At 53.2% G+C, this 25,207-nt stretch overlaps 1 protein-coding gene across 1 annotated transcript in view; it reads right to left on the bottom strand.

Annotated features, from left to right (window-relative positions):
* The window catches only part of SLC9A1 (solute carrier family 9 member A1), a 57,948-nt gene that overhangs the window by 14,822 nt on the left and 17,919 nt on the right, over window positions 1-25,207 (bottom strand). Inside the window, exon 2 of the mRNA XM_084874920.1 lies at window positions 1,996-2,456. Coding sequence (XP_084731046.1) covers window positions 1,996-2,456 — 461 coding nt within the window. The remainder of the gene's footprint in view (window positions 1-1,995; window positions 2,457-25,207) is intronic.

Below are 25,207 nucleotides of genomic sequence, written 5' to 3'. Positions count from 1 at the left end.
GAGCATTGACCTATGAACTCGGAGGTGAAGGTTCAATTCCCTTTCAGGGCACTTGCCGGGTTGTGAGCTTGATCCCATGTGGGGCCAGCAGGAGGCAGCATATCAGTGATCCTCTCTCATCGTTGATGTTGCTATCTCTCTCTCTCTCTCTCTCTCTCTCTCTCTCTCTCTCCCCCTTCCTCTCTGAAAAATAATTATATATATTTATATTTATTAATGGGCTTAATAACAGCACCCACTCATGTTTCTGTGCAGATTAGATGAGGCAATGCATATTCAGACAGGAAGTGCTCAGTGGACACCAGAGGTTATTACCACCACGGCCACTGCTGTGGTGTGAGCTGTGGCATGGGCCCAAGGTGGCCAGACTGAGTGTCTACCTGACACAACCACGCCCCACTGCTCCCTGGAAGTGCCAACCCAACACCCAGATCCACTGGGAGGACTTCACCTTTGGCACCCAGTGGTTTTACCAGGGGTCCTCAAACTTTTTAAAGTGGGGGCCAGATCACGGTCCCTCAGAGAGCTGGAGGGCCGGACTATATGAACTACTAATTCCTACTGTAACACCTTGGCTGCGCTCACTGCCCAAAAAACCTGGCGGGCAGGATCAGACTCCCCTGGGGGCTGGATGTGGCCCGCGGGCCGTAGTTTGAAGACCCCTGTTTTAGACATTCGTGAGTGTGATTCCTGCAAGAACCCTGCAACTCGTTACAGATGGAGAGCAGGCTCGTGTGGTGACTCCGGCGAGAGGGGGTGCTAAAGGGGCCAGAGCCACGGCCTGCCTGCTCAGCCAGGCCGCTCTGCCAGCCTCATGAGGAGCCGAGGAGGGGACGGGAAAGGAGAGGAAGCCAAGGCTGTCAGCAGCCAGCCAACCCTGTCTGCCTCTTCTTCGGGGTGCAGCTTCCAAAGGGGCTGGGGTGGAGAAGAGGGGGTGCATGTACGAGCATGCAGGGGCGCACACATGCCCTTGTGTCTTCCTGTGTGTGCAGCTGCTCAGGGGCCCCTCGGGGAGGGAGATGTTTTCACAACACAGTGTGAGTTGCGCACACACGTATCCGTTTCCTGAGGAACTGGCGGGGAGGAAGGTACGTGCGAGCATCGAGAGCTGCTGCGTGCAGACCCTGCGCTGGGCTGTCCGTTCTCACCAGACCCGGGAGGGAAGCACTGACTCCTCCGCCACATTGCAGATGCCAAGGTGATGCCCAGAGAGGGACAGTCACACAGTGAGCAAGCGGCCAACCCATTTTACTTCATCACTTTTGGAGGTTCTGGGAGCAAGAACTCTGCACATAGGAAACTCTTAACAAGGCATAACCAACGTGAGAGCGGAAACACCCCTCCCAACTGGTCCGCAAAAGTTAAACTGAGGCCGGGACCAGTTTGGCTCAATGGATAGAGCGTCGGCTTGGGAACTGAAGGGTCCCGGGTTCGATTCCGGTCAAGGGCATGTACCTTGGTTGCGGGCATATCCCCAGTGGGGGGTGTGCAAGAGGCAGCTGGTCGATGTTTCTCTCTCATTGACGTTTCTAGCTCTCTATTTCTCTCCCTTCCTCTCTGTACAAAATCAATAAAATATATTTTAAAAAAAAAAAAGTTAAACTGAGGCAGGAAGAGGGCAAGCAATTCAATCAGGATCATATGACAATCCAAGTCAGGGAAGGAGCATACGACCAGGTCAGGCCAAGAGCTCAGGCCCGGAGTCAGACGGACTTGGCTTCTAACCTTGGTTCTCTCCCATTCTAGCAAGTTACTGACCTTCTTTGGGCCCGATTCCTCCTCTATAGAGCGGGAATGTTAAGCACCTCCTAAGGGTGCCGTGAGGATTAAGTAAAACCACCCATGTCTCACGCTCAGCGTGATGCCTGCCCGCGGGAAGCAGGAGTGGACGCTGGCTGTTTTATTACGAGGCTGAGCAGGCGGACGTGGGGTCTCTCTGGATTGGACTGGGGCCTGTGCCCTGCGTGTGCGTGGGTGTGCTCCCCAAGCCCTCACCACGGTGACGGCGTCGTTGAGCAGGGACTCCCCGAAGACCAGGATGTGGAGCAGCTCGTTGATGTGGATCTCCTCGAAGACGGCCAGCACGGCCACGGGGTCCACGGCCGAGATGATGCTGCCGAAGAGCAGGTTCTCCAGGAGGCCGATGTTGTTGATCTGCTCGCCGCCCACCCGGCACACGGCGTACATGAGGCCGCCCAGGAAGAAGGCGTTCCACAGCGTGCCCACCACCGCGAAGATGAGGATGGTGCCCAGGTTCTCCGTGAACTGCCGCAGCGGCAGGAAGTAGCCCGCGTCCAGGATGATGGGCGGCAGCAGGAAGAGGAAGAAGATGTTCGACTGCAGGATCGGGGGCGTCTCGCCCACGCCCTTGATCAGGCCCCCGACCAGCAGCCCCACCACGATCAGCAGGCAGCTCTCCGGGACGATGCTCGAGATGGTGGGGATCACGTGGAAACCTGAGGAGGGCGCGAGAACGGAGCAGAAGGTTGGGACGGGGCTGGGGAGGAGAAAGGAAGCTGGCCGGAGGGGTACAGGTTTGATCTCAGGGGCCGCTCTGTTAACTCTCTACTCTCAACTCCCTCGCTGTAAAAACGCTGATAATAACGCAGGGTTCACAGGGTGGCTGTCTATGCTAAGTGAATGTTTTTAAAGTGCTATTTTTTCCAAAGGATATACAGATGCTATCTCTTTCACTGTCAAAATACAGAAATACAGAAAGCAGTGGCTCTGGATGCCTCCAGAAGGCAGAAATTATATATCCATCACTGAGGCTCCACGTTCAAAGGCATTCCCTAGGCCTGAACCCAAGCCATCCATCATCCGGGCACAAGTTCAGGGAGGCTGGCGCAAGACCGGGCATAACAACCTAACAATTCTGTCTGAGGGGAGATAGTGAGCTCCCCATCACGAAGGCTTTAAGCAGAAGGGGACCACAGGTTGGCAGAGGGGTGACACAGGAGATAGATGGAAGCAGAACCACCAAAGCAATCAGCGCAGGATGGAGCTTGAGGATCACGCCCTGCAGAATGCATGCAGCGACCTTCAATCCCGGATGGGCATGCTTTCCTGCCAAGCCCAGAGAGCTGCTTAAGAAGCCAAGAGCAACCAATCAGTTTGGCCTGTGAGACAGAACCTACTTGCCCCGCTGTTTCTAGCCCAACCCCGCCCACTTTGAAGAGGGACACCCGAGGCTCAGAAAGTGGAAGGGGCTTGCCCAAGGTCACAACAGCAAATGAGCAGCAGAACCAGGACAAACTCCAGGGACAGACTCCCCAGCTCCCATCAAACTCTGCAGTTCTATACGTCAACCTGTCCAACCTTCACTCCCTGTCAGAGCCTGAGCATCCCCTCAGCCTGAGACACACCACCATCTCCCCCAGCCAGGTCCTGGCCAGCCAGCAGCGGGCCACTCTGCAGCGGCCCACCCAGGGCTCTATACCCAGGGCTGGGAGGGAGCAAGAGTCCCCGTCTGAGACAGCTTCTCTCAATGCCAGCTTTGGGGAGGTGAGGGAGGGCCTGCACATCTAACTGTACGTTGGGTTACCATAACCCCAGGGTCAGCTTGGTTAAGAAGGTTTGGCACTTTGCTCAAGGTAAAAAGCTCTTGCTTTCCTCCCTGTAAGCTCTGAGCAGGCAGATTCCATATCTGTTTATACTTTTACTAGAGGCCTGGTGCACGAAATTCGTGCACTCAGGGGGGATGTCCCTCAGCCTGGCCTGCGCCCTCTTGCAGTCTGGGAGACCTTGGGGGATGTCTGACTGCTGGCTTAGGCCCGCTCCGCACTGGGAGCAGGCCTAAGCCACCACAGACCTCCTTAGCGCTGCTGCGAAAGAGAGAGGCTCCCGCCACTGCACTCGCCAGCCACGAGCCTGGCTTCTGGCTGAGCGGCACTCCCCCTGTGGGAGCGCACTGACCACCAGGGGGAAGTTCCTGTGTTGAGCGTCTGCCCCTGGTGGTCAGTGAGCATCATAGTAACCGGTGGTTCTGCAGTTCGGTAGATTTGCATATTAGCCTTTTATTATAGGATTCCCAGGGCTGGGGACACAGTTGATGTTCAACAAGTATCTACTGATTTGAAAATGCACAAGGCTGGGCCTTGGGTCCTGGGTTCGATTCCAGTGAAGGGCATGTGCCTTGGTTGTGGGCACATCCCCAGTGGGGGGGGGAAGGGTTGTGTGCAGGAGGCGGCTGATCAATGTTTCTAACTCTCTCTCCCCCTTCCTCATGTGATTACTCATGTGATTCCCAATAGCCCACCTGACCAGGTCTCTGCTCTCATTACCCCTGTGGTCCTTGGGAAGGAACATCCCTCCCATGTCCAAAGCCCCTCCCACTCTCAGTACTGATCTGGGTAGTGTCAGAATAGCTACAGGTCAAGACTCACTCAAAATACTACCCAGGCCCAGAACCCTGTCACAGTGCGAAGCACCCAGGATTCATTCAAGACGTGTTGGGGGAAAGAACACATCTCTCTCCTAGGCCATCCCCAAAGCCCCCATGTCCTGACTTCAAAACAGACCTGACCAAAGTCACCTCTTCTGCTTAAAAGTCCCCCAGTCTTTGCAGTGCCCACCAGTAAGCCCTCGGTGGTCAGCTGGCTGGTACTGGGAATGGTGAAGTCATACTGACTCCAAATCTCTTGCTATACAGCACTGTCTCCATCATTTGGTCTTGCTCATGTCCCATGCTCCATACTATAAATCATTACATTGCAGCCTTGCCAAATTCTTTGTAATTCCCCCAAATAATTCTTCTTTTTAAAAAAATATATTTTATTGATTTTTCACAGAGAGGAGGGGAGAGAGATAGAGAGTTAGAAACATTGATCAGCCACCTCCTGTACCCCCCCCCCCCCACTGGGGATGTGCCCACAACCAAGGCACATGCCCTTCACTGGAATTGAACCCAGGACCCTTCAGTCCGCAGGCCGATGCTCTATCCACTGAGCCAAACCGGTTTTGGCATCCATGCCCTCTTTTTCCTGCAGATCTTCGCGCAGTCCAGCTTGTCTCCTCAGAACACTGTTCCTGTGCCTCTACCCCCACAATGTGTGGCTGACACTGTGAGCTTCTGCCTGCCTCCTCCAGGAAGCATTCCCTGACCACCCCTGTCTGTCCTTCTCTGATGGCTCTCATCATCTTCAACCCACAGTGGTCACTCGGCTTCCTCTCTCTCCCTGGCACCCAGCAAGGACAGATAACACGTGCAAGAGTGGTGGGAACAGGATAATGGCGCCACACTCCCAGCGCAGACAGGATGGCATGGAGGTTCGGGGCAGCTGAGCCCCTTCTGCAGGCCGGAGCCAGGAAGCAGCTTCTCACGGCCAGGAGTCCAGCTCTAGCTCTGGCCAGCAGACCCTGTCAACACCGACACCCACCTGCCCTAGAGCCGAGCGCCATGGCTGTCTTAGGGGAAGGCAGACTTTAAGGAGACAGCACAGGGCAGGAGGCTGAGAGCTCCACTTCTACCTAGCAGGTCAGATCTTTTATTTATTTATTTATTTTAAAATATATATATATATATATATATATATATATATATATATATATATATATATATTATTGATTTTTTTACAGAGAGGAAGGGAGAGAGATAGAGAGCTAGAAATGTCAATGAGAGAGAAACATCGACCAGCTGCCTCTTGCACACTCCCTATCGGGGATGTGCCCGCAACCAACGTACATGCCCCTGACCGGGATCGAACCTGGGACCTTTCAGTCCACAGACCGACTCTCTACCGCTGAGCCAAACCGGTTTCGGCAACAGGTCAGATCTTTTAAATCCCCACAAAACTCCCCTGGCAATGCACTGGAGACCCAGAGAGGGGCGGGGGGGCGGGGGGCATGTGAAACAAGCCAAGAGCAGTGACACGGCGAATGTTCCTTACTCCTAAAGGGGCACCACACGCCAGGCTCTGTGCTGGGAGCCTGGCTCATAGCATCGCTTTCCTCCTCACAGCAGCCCTGTGGGATCGGCACTGTCCCCGTTTTGCAGAAGAGAAAGCTGGGGCTCAGCCAGAGTCGGGGGCTTCCCCAGGGCCTAAGGGGAGTTCTGCTCTAGCGTCAAGCCTCTCAGACTTGTAGCAGAGAGAGCTGACGGATCCTTCACTCAAGGGCACGTGTGCTCTGAGCGAGGCCGGGGCTGTGCACCGGGGACACGGGGGTGGCGCAGGGTCAGGGCCTTTGTGAGGAGCTGGTGGGGATCACCACGCTTCTCTCACCCCCGGACCTTTGCGCCCCCAGGTCTCCCCACAGAGGCCTTCCTATGAGAGCAGACCTGGAGCTCAGGAGGCAGGACAGGCCCGGCCATCAGGGCTGGGTCCCAGGCTCCGGACGCGGACACTGTGCACTCCCTTCAGCATCAGCAGCTCCCAGAGTTCCCGGGGCTGGAGCCAGTGCTTCCCCGGGTCTCCCTGTGCTGGCCCTGCCCCTCAGGAGCAGCTCTGGGACCTGCCAGGCAAGGCAAGGGGAGGCCAAACCCAGGCTGAGGCGGAAGGTCTGGGGTCCATGCGTGGCTCCCTGCCCACGGGAAGGCAGCACCCAGGGGCAGGCGGTGGATTCTGTCACGAGGCACCGAGCTCAGGTTGGACGGGTCCTCTCTCCAGGCCCTGGCTCCACCAGCTGGCCCTATCCTGCAGGCCGGAAGTGTCTCCGCAAAGCCAGGTGAGACAGCACACGCTTCTGCAGCGGTGATGTCACCAGCATGGAATCAGGGGCGGGGCAGCTGTGAGAGCTGGAACGGGCTGTGGAAAACACACAAATCCTCTGCTACGTGGGCAGGGAAACCGAGACTCAAATGGTGTGAATGGTCATGGGAACGATTGCACCACGGGAGCCCGTGAAGCTCCAGCCCAGTGACCTCCGGAACCACACGGCTGTCTGAGAGGTGTCCGCTGCCGCCGAGCCAGGACCGAGGCGCAGAATTCAGCCTTTCCGGCCACAGGCACACCTGCTGACTCAGCCGCACTGCTCTCCGCTTAGGTGAAGGACGGGGGGAGGGGAGAGATGCTTTCATTTTTTCTGGGGTGTGGTGCGGGGAGAGGTGTTTCTTATTCTGTCCGGTACAGGTGACATTGGGCACCTGGGGACACTGAGGGGACACACACTCTCACTCTTTGTCACACACACATTCACCCGTAGCTCTCTCTTACTACACACATCCTTTCACACAGGCTCACCGTGTCTTTCCCACACACCCACTCTCCCTCTCCGACACACTGACACTCACATGCACTCACCCCCTTGTTCTCTTATACACATACTCTCCCTCTGTTACATAGTCTCACCGTCTCTCCGGCCACAGGCACACCTGCTGACTCAGGTGACCAGAGTCACACTCACTCTTACACACACACACACACACACACACACACACAACAGACACGTGACCAACCCTCCCTCTGCAGTTTCTCTGCTCTTCACCACAAGCACGTTGTTTCCTTCTCCCCAGACTGTCCCCTCCGCCGAGGCTGGTGCAGCAGCACAGCAGGCAGGCGAGGCAGCTCCGTGTCACCTTTGGCTGCCAGGTGACCAGACACCCCTGATGCCCTCCCGGTCTCTCTCCCCTGGCCTGGGCAGTCGGGGGTGGGGTTTGCTGGGAAGAGGGGCCTCCTTGGCCCACCAGGGCTGGGTCACCAGGGACTGAGGGGCAGACAGGGGCTCTGTCGCCCTAGTTCCAGGCCTGACGACTCTGGGGCTGCAACTCGGCCAGGTCCCGAAGGACTTCTAGTTGCACAACAATTCCATTTCTTGAACTCCCTCTTCAACTGCCCCAGCAACCGGTCTCAACCACAGTAACGAAAGGTGACGCCTCCAGAGGAAGCCTGGCACTCTGCAGCTTGCGGCAGTGAGCTCTGACTTTCTCCAACTCATGTGCACCTCACCACAGTGCTGGGAGGTCACAGTCCCCATGCCATCCCTTACTTCTTCTTTTTAAGATTTTAAAAATGGATATTTAGAGAGAGCAAGGGAGAGAGGAAAACATCCATAAGAAAGCAAAACACTGATTGGCTGCCTCCTGCTCGCCCCCTACCGGAGATCGAGCCCACAACGTGGGCACGTGCTCAGACCAGGAATCCAACTGCCAGCCTTTCTGTGCGCTGAATGACTCCAAACCAACTGAGCCACACCGGCCAGGGCTGTCCCTGCATTTGACAGATGAAGAGACGAAGGCACAGAGAGGTTAAACCACTTGCTTAAAATCATGTAGCTGGCAACTGATTCAAACCCAGGAAGAGTCTGTGTTCTGAGCCACTCACCACACTTCCCTGGTTTTATTCTTGTTTTGTTGCTAAGAGGAGCATGGATGCCCAAGACTAAAGAAGCCCAAAATGGTTCCCAAAGGGCCAGTCGTGGTATTTATTTCCATGAGCTCTTCTCCAGGGAAGCCTCACTCCTCTTCCCTTTTACGCTGGTGGCTTTGGAAAAAACTCAGGAAATCCTATCCTATCCTTTAAGCCTTCCCCCTCCAGGTTAACTACCCGTCTTCTCTGCTAAACTTCTAAGGCGGGAGGTGGGACTGACTGGACTGCTCAGCCCCTGCCTGCCTGACCTGCACCCAGCTCCGGTCTCCACCTGGGCCCCAGAAAAGGAAGGACATGGGGCTTGAAACCAGAACAATCCCAGGTTCTTCTCCCGCTCAGGCATTCTGTGCTTCCCCCCTCTCCACTCTGCGTGGTGAGGCCACGAAGGGCCTCCTTTAAAGGGAGGTGGTTTAGGCCTTTCTGCTGCCAGTGGTGCTGCAGGGCCAGGTGAGAGGCAGGGAGAGGGGAAGCCCAGCCCTTGGTCTCATCGCCAGCCACAGAGGCCAGGCCTGCCTGGGCCTTTTTCTTTTCCCTTTTTTATTTATTTATTTTTATTGATTTCAGAGAGGAAGGGAAAGGGAGAGGGAGAGAGAGCTAGAAATATCAACGATGAGAGGGAATCACTGGCTGGCTGCCTTCTGCACGCCTCCTACTGGGGATCGAGCCTGCAACCCGGGCATGCACCCCTGACTGGAATCGAACCCGGGACCCTTCAATCCACAGGCCAACGCTCTATCCACTGAGCCAAGCCAGCGCGGGCCTGCCTGGAAGATCTCGGTGCAAGAAACCTGCCTTCACCTGAATGCCATGTGGAGGGGCAGTGAGGTCACGCCTCGGGGATGGGGGAATGCAGGGTGGGTCATCCTGGGTCTGAAATACTGCCCGGTAGCCCTGGCTCCTTGGAGCAATAAGTGGGCATTCCTCTGATGTTCTCTTTACTTAACCTTAAGTTGGGGAGAACAGGATGGTTGAGAAAATCAAATGAGATGCTGGAGTCAAGTGCTCTGCCTTATAGAAGCAGCTACATAGCACAGTAGGTAGAATATACCATTTATATAAACTTTTAAAGCTACAGAGTAGAAAATTTTGGAACTTCATATCCCACTCTATTAACTGTAGATTTTGGGGTTCAGGAGAAGAACTTGTCCAGTGGGTGTAGAGAAGGGAGAATCCCTGGGAGGTTTTCTCCTTCTACTTAATCCTGTTGGAAAAGGGTTTTCAGTGACCGCCGGTTCCATCTAAACCCCTCAGAGCATCCCTGGCTGGGTAGCTCGGCTGGTTAAGTGTCCTTCCCATACACCGAGGCTGCAGGTTTGATCGCTGGTCAGGGCACACGTGAGACTCAAACAATCAATGCGTGAATAAGTGGAACAACAAATTGATGTTTCTTTCCTTCTCTCCCTTCTAATAAAATGTTTTTAAATCAATCGATAAAAACATGAAATAAAACCACCGAAGCGGTATATTTCCATTTTGAAAAAATCAAAAGCAACTGGTGCGTATCCCTCCGGCAACTGCCAGGAACCCAAAACTAGACAGAAGAGTCGTCGAAGCCTGAGGTCCCGCCCCACCCCTCTTAGCGGCAGCTCCTGCGGCTGCCTGGATACCTCTCCCTGCCAGACCTGCTGCTGCCTGCTGGGCTCTGCATCTTGTCAACACATGGGGACTGTTTACCGACAGTCTGAGTCCCTGGCCCCCTGTCCGGTGTGAGTCATCTCCCCCTCCCTGCACGGGGACTCAACCCGCTCGCCTTTCCTGTGGGGGTGGGGAGAATCCTCTGGAGTGAAATCCACTCAGCAAATGTTTACGGAGAGCTTAGGTGATTGGGGAGGACAGAGGGCGGGGGGGATGCCAAGTGCTGCTGCTCAGGTGGGTTGAGGTGGGTCAGGGTGGGTAGGGACCACTGCAGCGGGTATCTGATAGGGGGAGGGGGAAGGCTGGTGGGCCTCAAAGGCAGGAGTAGAACCTGGCTCAGGACTAGGTCAGGGGCATTCGGGGCCAGGCCTGAAGGTCAGGGGACCCTCTGAGGCCTGCAGCAGGGGGTCGGGCCCCTTAACTCGGGTCCTTGCATGGCTGGCCTGCTCCAGCTGTGTGCCAGCGACTCCCTCCCTGTACAGTCTCCCTTGCAGGCTGGCTGGAGGCTTCGGGGCCCTTGGAAGACTTTGAAATTTCTTTTTCATGTGTCCACTCTCTTCCTCCACCGTTCTCCTCCCATTGAGGCCGTTTCAATCCCAGGTCCTTTAGGAAGCTCCCAGTGTTCCTTTAACCTGCTTTCCTGAGCGCGCTATCACCACGGTGGGCCCGGGGCCAGGTGCTGGGATGCCAAGCCGAACAGAGCGCCAGCTACGGAGCTCCTGGCTGCGGGTCCGGGAGGAGCACCTGACTCATCCCAGGGTGTTGGGACGGCTTCCCAGAGGAGTTTTGAAAAAAATGGGTAGGAGCCCTGGCCGGTCTGGCTCAATGGATAGAGCATCGGCCTGTGGACTGAAGGGTCCCAGGTTCAATTCTGGTCAAGGGCACATGTCTGGGTTGTGGGCTCGACCCCCAGAAGGGAGCATGCAGGAGGCAGCCGATCAATGATTCTCGTCATTGATGTTTCTAGCTCTTTCTCCCTCTCCCTTCCTCTCTGAAAGCAATAAAAATACATATATATTTTTTTAAAAAATGGGTAGGGAAGAAAAAAGAAAAAGAAAAAATGGGTAGAAGTTCAAAGTGAAGAAGATTCCCCTGTGTGCGCATAGATGGGGCTTGGGGACTCCTGGAGTCCAGGCCTTACTGTGGACGGGAGGCTGAGTGCCAAGGGTTAATCCTGAGCTCCACCAGCTTCCCGACCTGGAATCCCGAATCCCGACCACAATGCACTGCTCCGGAGCAGCCTCTCCTGCTGGTCTCTGAGACTGTCCTGCTTCCACCCACAGCTCAGGGAGTCAGGGTCCCCCCCTCCGAGAACATCAAATCTGGCTGGGAAATCAGCTAAAAACCTAGTTGAGAATACAAGCAGCATATACTTGGCCACCTGAGGTGTGGGGAAAAGAACACTGGGCCAGGAGGCCAAAACCTGGTTCAAGACCCTGCTCTGCCCTTTAGGAACCATTAGGCAAATCATCACACCATGGACGGGCCTCAGTTTCTTCATGTTCAGGCAAGTGAGAGTCATAGTGATAGACCCTCCCTTCCCCCAACTGATGGACGGAGAATGGCGTAACCTGCACCCGAGGCCTGGGACATTCCTGAGCACCTGGCCAATAACCTTTTATGGACTGTACATTTCCAAATACCCTACGCCCCCAATTCCTAAGTCCCTAAGTGCCTAATCATGTGCCTTATAGGAAACCACCAATCAGTGTGTGCCGAGTACCCTAAACCCTAAACCCTCTCCCTTTCCTGCCGAGTACCCTAAACCCTATACCCTCTCCCTTTCCTCCCCTCAAAAGGCGTCTCCACCCTGCACGTGAGCTCCCCAGCTGGGCTCTCCCCGCCCCGCCCCGCCCCTCCCTGGCCCTGTCTGGCCGTGACTCCTTGCAGACAGTAGCAGGAGCTCCAAGCACCAGTCCGCCACACACCTGGGCTAGGGGAAGGAACACGAGGCTTGATAAGAAAGGCTCCATTTCAGAAACCTTAGAGCCATGGGAAAGCTGGATTTTTCTTTTCTCTCCCTTTGGTGGGGGTAGGGTAGAATGTGCAAAATGCAAATTCTGTAAAATTGAGCATATCAAGTACCTGTTGTTTTCAGTGTCCCTTCCGGGTGAAAGTCACATAGCTCAGCAGCCTGACAGTGAATTAAGTCCATTATGGAGGGAGGTTGCAATAGGAAAGCAGCACAAAGAGAAAGTCTACCATTTCCAGGACAACAGCTCTGCAGAGAGCGAGTCGGGTGTCCCATTTTCAGCGGCTCCAGAGGAGGAAGGGAGCCGCAAAGGGGCAGCAGACCTCCAGCAGGGCTGCTGGGCGAGGAGAGAGAACAGCCGCCGGGGAGGTGTGGGGCCCCTGCGCTGCTCACTCAGCTACGGAGTCTATCGGTGCTCCCGGGTCTGGGTGGCGATGAAGAAGGGGTGTCCCGCACCTCTCGTCGATGAGAGAAAATGACTCTCGGACAACAGAACTCGGAGTCGGCCCAAGAAAGCAGAGAGCTTCCCGGAGAGGTGGGCGTGGGTGGCCCTCAGGCCGGTGTGTCTGGGGGAGGCACGGGGCGGACCTGCAGAGTGGCGAGGGCACAGGAGCAGAACTCTCATGTCCCACCTCCGAGCCTGTCCATCCTCCAGTGTCTCTCTCCCCCCAGCATCGCTCAGGCCCAAACCCGCAATCATCTGATCTTCTCTCACACCCACATCCGATCCAGTGGCAAACCTGCTGGCTCCCCGCCCTCCCTCCTCCACCTCTGCTGGCTGTCTTGCCTTTCCTTGGGCACAAACACGGTCCTACCCTAAGACCTTTGCAGTTGCTGTTCCCTCAGCCAGAAACTCTGCACTACGAGGGTGGATCCTCCTCAGTCCTTTCAGGTTCTTGCTCGAATGCCACCTCCTCAGGGAATTCTCCAAGCCTCTCCACTGGCTTCCCTTCTGCAGCCTTCCTGAAGCACCCCCCACTTCCCGACAGCTGTGTGTGCTCACCGATGGGTCCCCTTATCAGAACACAAGCTCCGCGAGGGCAGGCCGTCACGACCACTGTGGACCCTGGCACCTACAATTGTGCCTGGCACACAGTAGGCTCACAGCCAGTATCTCTGCTCAGTGGATGATCATCTCCTGCCTCAATGACCTCACAAGGTCCACGTGAGAGGAGAGCATGGGGCAGACCCTGACCTCACAGTGAGCTAAGGGAGAGCCATGCCAGCTCCTCGGGCAGCTTTCCCCAATCACCCCCAGGCCAGGAACTGGTCACACCCAGTCCGGGGAGCCTAGGGCACACGGCCCTCCGCTGAGTCTGCTCACACTGTGTGCCTGGTTGGCTACCTTCCAGGCCACACCGCTCCTTAAGGGCAGGGACCCAGTCTCACCCATCTGCTCGACTCTAGTACTTAGCACAGAGCATGGCACACGTTGAGGATCAAGACCTGTTCTTTGACAGGCTCGACTCGAGGGCAGAATTCCTGTCTGGTCTCCTATCTCCAGTGGTTGGCCCTCAGCTCTGTGCACGGAATGCTCCGGAACTAGCTTGAACCCAAAGGAAGGGCTGGTTAGGGAGGCGCTGGGATGCCTTCGGGCAAAGCAGCAGCATGTGGAAAGCGGAAAGGAGCCCGGTGCTGTGAGGACTTCTTCCTTTTTCTTTAATGAATTCATCATTTCTTCTCATGAACTCTTATCGGTTTGAGAGAGAGGAAGGGAGAGGGTGAGAAGGAGAGAGGTGTGGGTGGAGAGAAAGAGAGACTGGTTTGTTGTTCCGCTCACTTAGGCATTTCCTGCTTTTTTTCTTGTATGTACCCTGACCAGGCCTGAACCCGCAACCCTGGCATATCAGGACGATTCTCGAACGCAGTGCAAACTCATCAGTCAACAGAGCCAAATATCAACAGTACAACGATTGAAATTTCTTTTGAGAGCCACATTTTTTAAGCTTCAACTTCTTCTAATGCCACTTCTTCAAAATAGACTCGCCCAGGCCGTGGTATTATATTTTGTGGAAGAGCCACACTCAAGGGGCCAAAGAGCCGCATGTGGCTCTCAAGTCTCGGTTTGCTGACCTCGGCTCCAAACGACTGAGCTACTTGGCCAGGGCGGGGTAACAGAGGACTTCTCCTGGGAACCAATGACAGTGAAGGCTGGAGAGGGAATAAGGGCGTGGGTGGTCTCACTAAAATGCTGAAGGGCAAGTAACAGACAGGAAAAAGGAGAGGTCAGACACTCACCGAGGTCACAGGTTAGCCCAGAACCAGGGCTCAGATCTGTGGCTGACTCCCAGCCCAGTGCTCACCTGGGGCCAGATTATAAAAGGCCTTACCTACCCTTAAGAGGGGCTTCTGAGGCAGCCTGGGGAGCCAGGCAGGGCCACCCAAGGGCTCTGACCTGGGGAGCACGTGACAGTCCTGCCTGCAAGCACCTCAGGGAGGAAGTCCAAGGAGAAGCTGCAGGTCCCACTCCCACCCTGGCTCCACACCCTGGGGCGGGGCAGAGCGTCCACAGCCTGTTATAAAGTCTAGGCTCCAGGGGCAGCTGCCTCTTGAATATTCAAGCAGGATGGGTGAGCCCTCCCCGATCCCACCTCCAAATATGCCTCAGGAGACCAGACAGCTACCCTCGGAGAGAGGAAGGGCCTGTGCCTAGCCCAGCTGGGGATCGGGAGACCTGGGTCCCAGCTAGACGCTGCCACTAACTCACTAGGTGCTTGAACAAGCTCTTGCCTTTCTCTGGCCTCGGTTTCCCCATCCTCGAGGTGTGTGGAGAGCCTGTCCGGCTCTGAAATCTGACCTCTGCTTCTGGACAGAGCCAGGATCTGTAACTCCCACCACCTCCGTCCAGGCCAACACACACAGTGTCTGGGCCCAGAAGAGTCTTCCTGCGCAGCAAGTGCCCACGAGGCAGGGTAGAGAGCCCTGGTCTGCCCCCATGGGAGCGGCTTCTACCCGTTTTTAACCTGAACTTCTCCGTGATCTCTAGCAAATCACGATAATGCCCTGAGCCTCACTTCCTTCCTCTCTAGCATGAGGATAAGCAATGCCCATGGTCCAGGGGAGCTATGAGAAAGAGAAAGAAATGGAGGTAAACACACACACACACACACACACTCCAAAAAACAGAACACCCAGAGAGCTGCAGTGACCATGTGACAGCTCTGCTTTGACAGAAGACACAAGGGGACCAAGGACACCTGAGTTGGGCTCCACAAGAGCACAGCAGGAAGATCTTCACTATAGAGGCTGGGCCCTCCGCTGGGGCAGGGGTCGCTCACTGCCTGGTTCTCTGGAGCTGCAGCCCAGCCCACAGCCAGGCCGCAGTGAGAGGAGGACCCACCAGTCAGGTGGCAGCCTGTGCCAAAGGCACCTTCTCTCAGAGGCTGGGCAGCCAGCACCCTGGGGGCTGAGGCAGAGGGCCAGGGCCTGGGCCGGGGCTACAGTGAGGGCTGGTCCAGGGGAGGTGGTCCCCCCTGCAGGCTGGGAGATCCTGAGTGAGATGGCTGGGAGCAGAAAATCTGGAAAAACAAGCAGGAGTATTGGCTCAGGGATCTGTCCAAAGTGTCAACGCAAACTCAGCCACGCGCATCAGGGGAGGCAGGGAGCCCTGTGGTTAAGAGAGAGCCTGGCTCTGCCATCTACTAGCCAGGTCTCGTTGGCAGGTACGCACCCTCTGAGTCTCCTTTCTTTACCTGAAAAGTGAGTTCATCATCATTCCTATCATAAAGAACTCCCAGCTGGAGACTTGATGAGATTATGTGTTTGGAGCAGAGGGCTGCCAAGAAAGTGTGCAGCAAAGGGCACAGTTCCATCCCTGCACCCCGACCCCCAGGCACAGACAGAGCCCGTGAAGTTGCCAGGGAAGCGGTCAGAGTCGGGAGACTGAGGCCACCCTCTAGGGCAGCCCTCTGGAGCAGAGCTTGGTGCTCTGTCCTGTCATCAGTGGTTCTAGACCCAGGCCTGCTGACAGGAGTGTCCAGCGGTGCTGAGGGAGGCTATGGGAGGCGGAGAGGAGGCAGGAGCCCCCTGAAGCCCCACTGAATTGCCTTCTTGTCCTGTAAAACCGCTAGAAGCTCCTTCCAGAGTACCTGCGTACAGGCCACAGAGCTGTGGGAGTAGCTGGGCCGGGCAAACGCAGGTGCCCTGAAGCCTGAGCAGCAGGCCCCTGAGGCTCGCGGGCAGGGTGGGGCGGCCAGAGGTTCCCCCTAGGCAGGTGTCTGAGGCATCCATCTCCAGGGGGTGCCCTGAGAGTCTCCCCCACACGTCTCCTAAAAACAGCCCGGCTGGCCGAGCATCATGGAGGAGGGGAACAGCCGCTCCCTGCCCACCGGGGACAAGGTGTCACCCCAGGCCTCCGGGAGCCAGGTGTGCTGAGTGGATGGGGAGCTAGGCATGCTCAGAGAACGCTGCCCTTCTGAGGACACTGCAGAGGAAAGATGAGGTCATGGCCGGCTGCAGGCCTTGGTCCGGTGTGGGCAGTCAGGCCTCTCCCAGGCAGAGGAGCACCAAGAAGCCACTGGAAGCTAAAGGAGGCAGGGCCTTCCGAGACCGCTCTGGGAACGTCTGAGATCTTGCTCCCCAGCAGATGTCATCAGTTTGGCTCAAATAAACTCTTTATATATATATATATATATATATATATATATATATATATATATATATATTTTACAAAGAGGAAGGGAAAGGGATAGAGTTAGAAACATCGATGAGAGAGAATCATCGATCAGCTGCCTCTTGCACACCCGCCACAGGAGATGTGCCCGCAACCAAGGTACATGCCCCCAACGGGAATCAAACCTGGGACCTTTCAGTCCGCAGGCCGACGCTCTATCCACTGAGCCAAACTGGTTTCGGCTCCAATAAACTCTTATAAAAATAAAAAAAATTAAAAATGACCATTCCAACCAATCCTGCCATTTCACATATGCAGAGAATGAAGCCAGAGAGGGCAGGAACGTGGCCACGGTCACACAGCAAGGCAGTGGCTGGGATCCACAGCCAGGACCATCCCAAAGCCGGTGCTCGCCTGGAACACAGTGTCACCCACATGCACTCCCACCTTTGTTTAAACTGCCTTTTATTGGGAACTTCATGGTGGTGCTTCCCATACCGTGACGGCAGGATTACAGAGGCCGTGCCAGAGCCACGGCCCCGCGTGCTTCCTCCAGCCTCCAGCCCCGTCTGCCATGCTGGGAACAGAACCGGTTCACTTAAGACTGTCACTGGCTTACAATGTGGCCTTGGGGGTGAGCCACCCACTCACTCTAACCCTCTGGTTTCCCAAGACTCCCGCAGGCCCGCTTGCCCAGGACTGTGTGTGTGTGTGTGTGTGCGCTGCAGCAGGAGGACCAGGGCTAGGTGGTACCCCGGTGAGAAGGAATGGAACTCTCGAGAATACCTGCAAGGCCCCTTGGGGGACACAGTCCAGCCCTCCAGCCGCACACACCAGCATGGGAAGGGAGAATTACCACCAAGCCCTGTGCTTTCTCACTAGCCTCAGCAAGGCCATGAGACTGGCACCATTTCCATTTTCCAGAGGAGAGATTGAGGCTCGGAGCTTAAAGAATTTGCCCCGATGCCACACGACCAGTAACCCCAAAACTGGTCCCAGGAATGCCTGGTCCTGGAGGCCATGCTCTGCCCTCACACCAGGCTGCTCGATGGCATCGGCAGTAACGGCCTCCTGCTGCTGCTCTCAGCCCAGGGCACAGGTCCCAGCCTCTGGCTCAGAGGTGCTGGGAGTGAGAGCCTGGCCGGAGGCTGGGAGCCCATGAGGGACCGAGGATGGCCTGCTTGCCGCCCATCCGATAGTGGTCCCTGCCCCATGTCCAGGAAGGAGGAAAGACAGCCTCCAGCAGTACCCGCTTCCACCGGGGCAGGGCCTTGCACATGGCACGAGACGGGGAAGCGTGAAGCAGAAGGAGGTACTGGGGAGGCAGCCACGCACGGCAGGCAAAGGACCTGGTCCTCAGGCTGAAGCCCTGGTTCCGATCAGCCTCAGCCTCCTCAGGAGACAAGGATGCTGACGATGGGAGCACTCATCGAGGACTCCTTGGGCCTCACAACTGCCCAGTGAAAGGCACTACCATCCCCACACCACAGATGAACCCGAGGCTCAGAGAGACCCAGCGCCACCTGGCAGACAGCGGCAAGGCCACGCAGGACTCAAGCCCCGGAAGCTGACTTGCAGCTGAGAGGTTCGTCCTCCAGGGCATTTCCCAACCCTCTGAGCCACAGAGCGAAGGAGCTGGATAGCTGTTTTCTCTACCTTTGTGTTTTGTTTTGTTTTTTGCATTTTTATAAGTTTATATGAGCCAAACTGATATCTGCCAGGGAGCAAGATCCCAAGTGCTCTGGACCACTGTTTTCTCAATTCTCCAGAGGATGGACCTCACTGAACGGTCTCAGAATGTCCACAGGAGCAGCCGCTGTTGTCCGCGGAGGGGAAGGAGCACTGTCCCTGAATGCCTCGCCGCACGGCCCTACGCCGGGCCCTGGGTTTGCTCGCCCAGGTGCGGGAAGAGAACCAGGTGACCTCCAATGGCTCTTTCCCTCTGGCCTCATGATCCAAGGTCTTTCAGCCCCACCACCTTCTTGTGCGATAACGCCCGTGGCACCACCATTCACAGCCACTGGAACACGTGTCACTCCACAACCTCGCCCTGAAATCGGATACCACGGCTCGGAGCCACTCCCCAAGCCCTACCCTGGACCAACAGGGCACTCCCAGGCTGGCCTGCCCGGCTCCCTGATATCACTGCCAGGGGCATTACCATATCTGAGCTTCGGCTCCAAGAGAGGTGGGAGCCAGAACGGGGGAGCCATTGCCACCATCGTGTACCTGGCACTGTGTGTGCGCGGCGGCTAAACATGGGGGACCATGGAGCCCACCTGGGCCGGTGCAGTGCAAACCTTATCACGCCACATTCCTCCCGAGTGAGACACAGGCCTCAGGCCTCGGAGGTCAGGGTTTGGTTTCCTGATTCTTGACCTCAGCCTAGGCCATCACCTCACCCGGCTGAGGGGCGCCTCTCTGTCCTCTGACAGAGCTGGGAGGGCAAAGGCTAAGGAGAGCTGAACCTTGAGCTAAAAGAAGTCTAAGAGGCGACTCAAACCCACGCCATCATCTGCCCAGGAGGGCAGGGAGCAGGAGTGCGGTCTGGCTTCTTAGGGAGAGGGGAGGAGCTCGGTGGGGCTGGGAGATGGACAGAGGCCGGGGTTTGGGAGTGCAGTTAGGACAGGGAAGGCGCTATGGCCTAGGCTGGGGGAGCATATATATCCCTCCCCATCCAAGCCCCCAATCCTCTGCCCATCTTTCTGCTTCTTCATCCTCTTGGGCCAGGGGATGGCGAGCACTGATCACTGCCTGGAAGTTCTAGTTATCCCTGTGGCCTCTGCCAGGGGAGGGGCCGTGGGGGGAGGGGAGGACGCGTGCAGGAAGAGACGGGCTGGGAAATTTTCTAGCGTGCCCCCGTGGGGAGTCCCTGCAGTGAGAGCCAAGCTCCGGCCCAGGGAGTCCGGGAAGCTGCAATACCGATGCCCCCTTTGGTTTGGTTCTGGCTCCAACACCTGCTGGCTCCGTGACCTTCCCTGGCTCATGATTTCCTGGTGGGTAAGACAATGAGCTGGGTTAGAGACTTCCTCTAGCTCTGGCAGCCCATGGTTCTACCTAATAACCAGCATACACGCATCACTTTCCATTCTGCTTCGAAATATTCCATCCCATTGAGACCTCACGGGCATCCCTCTGAGGTGGGTATGGGTTCTCTTTTGTTAAAGATGAGGAAACCAATGCTCAGGGCATTTAAGCCCAAGAACACACCCAGACAAGGCGCAGCAGAGCCAGGACTTGCACCCAGGGCTCCAGGAGCCAGAACGTGTACCCAGGGATTGGGTTCCACAGAAAGGAAAGCCAGAGATTGTTCCTGCCAGACAGAGTGAAAGGCCCCGAGGGAGATGCTCAGGAGCTCATTCCAACCTGTCCCTCTCAAAGCTGTTCCTTCGATGCAGACAAGGGAACTTAGAGTTAGCCCTAGCCAGTGTAGCTCAGTGGTTAGAGTGCCAGCCAATGGACCAAAGGGTCGGGGCCTGGTCAGGACTTCTTTCACATTGATGTTGCTCTCTCTGTCTCTCTCTCTCTCTCTCCCACTCTTCCCTCCCTTTCCTCTCTCTTAAAAAAAAAAATCAATGGAAAAAATATCTTTAGGTAAGGATTAATAAATAAAACCAAAAATCTGATTTAATGAAAAAAGTTGCAAGAGTATGGACAGCATTATTATTAAAATAAATTTTTATGAAAAGATTTTCATAGAACCACAGGAAAAAGTGCAGGCAGACGCGATGAACCGTGAAGAGTGATTAGGCTGAGGAGCAGTGGAATGAAAGGGATATGACCTGTGAGGTAGTGTTTGACTTTTCTTCCTTTTACAAACAAACAAACAAAAAATTCTGGGGGACTCCTCCACAGAAGCTAGAAGGCAAGAGAATCCAGAAAATTGAAGATAATGTAAGAAAACTCTGGGACAACTTCAAGCGAACCAACATCAGAATTATGGGGGTCCCAGAAGATGAGAGAGAGCAAGATATCGAAAACATACTGAAAGAAATAGTGACAGAAAACTTCCCCCACCTGGTGAAAGAATTAGACTTACAAGTCCAGGAAGTGCACAGAACCCCAAACAAAAGGAATCCAAAGAGGACCACACCAAGACACATCATAATTAAAATTCCAAGAGCAAAAGACAAAGAGAGAATATTAAAAACAGCAAGAGCAAAGAAGGTAGTTACCTATAAAGGAGCACCTATACGATTGTCAGCTGACTTCTCAACAGAAACCATGCAGGCCAGACGGGAATGGCAAGAAATATTCAAGGTGATGAATAGTAAGAACCTACAGCCAAAGATAATCTATCCAGCAAAGCTATCACTCAGGATCGAAGGTCAGATAAAGAGCTTCACTAGCCGGACCGGTTTGGCTCAATGGATAGAGCGTCGGCTTGAGGACTGAAGGGTCCCGGGTTCGATTCCGGTCAAGGGCATGTACCTTGGTTGCGGGCATATCCCCAGTAGGGGGTGTGCAAGAGGCAGCTGATCGATGACCCTCTCTCATCGATGTTTCTAACTCTCTATCTCTCTCCCTTTCTCTCTGTATAAAAATCAATAAAAATATATTTAAAAAAAAAAAAAAAAAAAAAAAGAGCTTCACTAATAAAAAAAAGCTAAAGGAGTTCATCAACACCAAACCAGAATTATATGAATTGCTGAAGGGGGTTCTTTCGGAAGAGAAAGTAAATAAAGATAAAAATTATGAACAACAAATACGTAACTATCAACAAGTGAATCTAAAAACCAAGGAAATTAAAAAAATCTGATGAACAATATTAACTGTTGAATATAATAGAATCAGAGGTATGGAAGGGGAGTGAACTGACAATTCTTGGGGAAAAGGGGAGAGGGGGATGTAGGAAGAGACTGAACATAAACTGTGCACCTATGGATGAGGACAATGGGGAGTGGGGAAAGGGCAGAGGGTGGGGTGGGAACCTGGTGGAGGAGAGCAATGGTGGTGGGAGGGAAGGAACATTTGTAATAATATGAACAATAAAAACTTATTAAAAAAAAAATTCTGGGGGAAATTTTTTGAGCACCTACTGTAAGTCAAAACTCAGCATTAAACACTTTACTATAATTTAATTTCCACAAAAAAAACCCAGGAAGCATAAGAATGTTCAGAGCAGCTCTGTTCATAATTGTCAAAAAAGGGAACCAACCCAAATGCCTGGCAGCATAAGAATGGCCCGACTGTGGCGTGTTCACAGAAGGCAAGGCCGCACAGCGACAGAAAGAACACACCTCTGGTACACGCGACAACAAAGGAGCCTGGTGGAGACGCAGATCTAAAGCCAGACACGAAAGAGCACCTGTTGTCTGATTTCAGCTTGTGAAGTTGAAGAACAGGTACAACCAATTAGTGACAGAAATCAGAATAGTGGTTACCTTAGGGGAGTGTGGGGGTACCGAGAAGGAAGGGCAGGAGGGAACATTAGGGGGGTACAGAAATGTCCTTTATCTGGATCTGGGTGGTTGTTAACATGGACTTAAACAAAAAACCAAGATGGCGGCATAGGTAAACACCTGAACTTGCTGCCTCGCACAACCACTTCAAAACTACAACTAAAAGACAAAACAGGTATCATCCGGAACCATGGGAAGGCTGGCTGAATGGAAATTCTACAACTAGAAGGAAAGAGAAAAGCACACAGAGACTCGAAGTGGGGGCAGAGGTGAAGTGCAGAGGTACGGAGGCGAGCTCAGTGCGGAAAGAGCTGTTGTCTTTTTCAACCAGGAGGGAGACCCCACCCCACCTAATTTACAACCCCACCCAAGCTCTTCCCAGATGTTTTTGCATATGAATGGGCTGGCCCTTTACAATCTGAAACCTAATATACTGTAGCTGGGTCAAAGAGCCTCAGACCCTCCAAAAGAAGACTCAAGACTCAACAGCAGCTTGCACTGCTTCACAGCTGGAACTCATCTGGGAACCTCCAAACAAAGAGAAGGAATCTGCAGGTCTCTCTGTAGCTCCTGCTGGGTGGCCTCTCTCCTTGGAGATCCAAGAGCCAATGTACCCAGTGGTCAGAGAGAGACCATCCAGACTGCAACTCTTCAGACCCTAGAGCCCCAATGAAGCAAGTCTTGCCCCATAAGGGTGTCTCCAGAACTATGAAGTTTTCCCACCATAGACATAACTAATCCTCACAGCCAATTGGCCTGGAGGTCAATTCCTCCCAGTGATACCAACAACAATCAAGGCTTAACTACAATCAGACTGTGCACACAGCCCAAAAAGGGGTGCACCAAGAGTGTCCACCTCAGGTAATTAGGGAGACTGAGCCACAGGGCCCTATGGGACACCTAGCACAAAAAGCCATGCTATCAACACAGGGAAGCAGCCAAAATGCAGAGACAAAGAAACAGGTCATGCCGAAACCAGTTTGGCTCAGTGGATAGAGCGTCCGCCTGTGGACTGAAAGGTCCCAGGTTCGATTCGGGTCAAGGGCATGTACCTTGGCTGCGGGCACATTCCCAGTGGGGGTTGTGCAAGAGGCAGCTGATCGATGATTCTCTCTCATCGATGTTTCTAACTTTCTATCCCTCTCTCTTCCTCTCTGTAAAAAAATCAATAAAATATTTTTAAAAAAAAGAACTTTAATTAAAAAAAAAAAAAAAAAAAAAGAGCCGAGACCAGTTTGGCTCAATGGATAGAGCGTCGGCTTGGGGACTGAAGGGACCCAGGTTCGATTCCGGTCAAGGGCATGTACCTTGGTTGCGGGCATATCCTCAGTAGGGGGTGTGCAAGGGACAGCTGATCGATGACTCTCTCATCGATGTTTCTAACTATCTCTCTCCCTTCCTCTCTGTACAAAATCAATAATATATATATATATATATATATATATATATATATATATATTTTTTTTTTTTTTTTTTTTTTTTTTTTTAAAAAGAAAGAAATGGAGGAAAGCAAACTACTGTATATAGAGTTCAAAAACATGGTTATAAAGTTACTCAAGAATCTTCTAGAAACTGCCAATAAATTTAGTGAGACTCTCAAGGATATGAAAAAGGACCAATCAGAAATTAAGCATACACTGGTTGAAATAAGTAATAATATACAGGGATCCAACAGGAGATGAGAGGATCCCAAGAACCAAGTCAAAGATTTGAAATATGAAGAAGCAAAAAACACCCAACCAGAAAAAGCAAAAATAAAAAAGAATCCAAAAATATGAAGATAGTGTAAGAAGCCTCTGGGACAACTTCAAGCGAACCAACATCTGAATTATGGGGGTGCCAGAAGAAGAAAGAGAGCAAGATATTGAAAACCTATTTGGGTAAATAATGACAGAAAACTTCCCCCACCTGGTGAAAGAAATAGATTTACAAGTCCAGGAAGTGCAGAGAACCCCAAACAAAAGGAATCCAAAGAGGACCACACCAAGACACATCATAATTAAAATGCCAAGAGCATATGACAAAGAGAGAATCTTAAAAGCAAGAGAAAAAGTTACCTACAAGGGAGTACCCAGACAACTGTCAGCTGATTTTTCAACAGAAACTATGCAGGCCAGACGGGAGTGGCAAGAAATATTCTAAGTGATGAATAGCAAGAACCTACAACCAAGATTACTCTACCCAGCAAAGCTATCATTTAGAATTGAAGTTCAGATAAAGAGCTTCACAGATTAGAAAAAGCTAAAGGAATTCATCACTGCCAAACCAGTATTACATGAAATGCTGAAGGGTAGTCTTTAAGAAGAGGAAGAAGAAGAAAAAGGTAAAGACAAAAATTATGAACAACAAAGTTCATAATCTAAAAATCAAGTAAATAAAAAGTCTGATAAACAGAATAAACTGGTGAATATAATAGGATCAGGGGCATAGAAAGGGAATGGACTGATAATTCTCAGGGGGAAAGGAGTGTGGAGGGTTGGGAAGAGGCTGGACAAAACTCATACTCCTATGGATGAGGACAGTGGTGGGGGATAAGGACAGAGGTGGGGGTGGGAACAGGGTAGAGGGAAGCTATGGCTGGGGGGGGGGGGAGGGAAGAAGAACAACTGTAATAATCTGAACAATAAAGATTTATTAGTTTTTAAAAAAATGTACAAAGAAGTGGAAAATGGCATCTCTGAATGGTTTGCCTCAAAACAAGAAAAGTTCTATTGGGACGGTACCCACAAATTACCTGAAAGACGGGGGAAATGTGTAGCTAGCGATGGACATTACTTTCAATAAAGCACTTTTGATGTTTCTCTTCAAACAAATAAACAAAAAACATGAACATAAACATTTGTAAATAATCACTGAGGTACACACTTTAAGATCATCACTTTAATTGGGTATGTTATTTCTCAATTTAACAAAGAGAAGGAGAAAGGTTAAAAAACAAAACAAAACAAAACAAAACAGGCAGGGAGATTTATCTCCAGAAAAAGGATGCTCACAAGTCAGGTACTCAGCCTAAGAGTGAAGCTGGGATTCATGTCTGATGACCTTCAGCCACCAGGTCCTTGACTCCCACCATCTGGCACTGCACGGGTAGCCCTGCCCCGGGTTCAAATGTCAGACCCACTTGCTCCTCACTGCTAATCAGTGGTTACTGGTTCAGTCACCTGCTCACCTGACTAGAGCCTGGCTTCCCGAGAGCCTCGGCACATTGACAGCTGCTGTTTAACCGTAACTTATGTTTTGGGCCCGCAGGGAACTAGGTGGGAAGGAGTGCTCGGTACCAGGA

The sequence above is a fragment of the Pipistrellus hanaki genome (assembly GCF_964339955.1).
Source record: "Pipistrellus hanaki genome assembly, chromosome: 2".
NCBI lineage: Eukaryota > Metazoa > Chordata > Mammalia > Chiroptera > Vespertilionidae > Pipistrellus > Pipistrellus hanaki.
The sequence above is the reverse complement of the archived record's forward strand: the minus strand, read 5'-3'. Positions and strand labels throughout refer to the sequence as shown.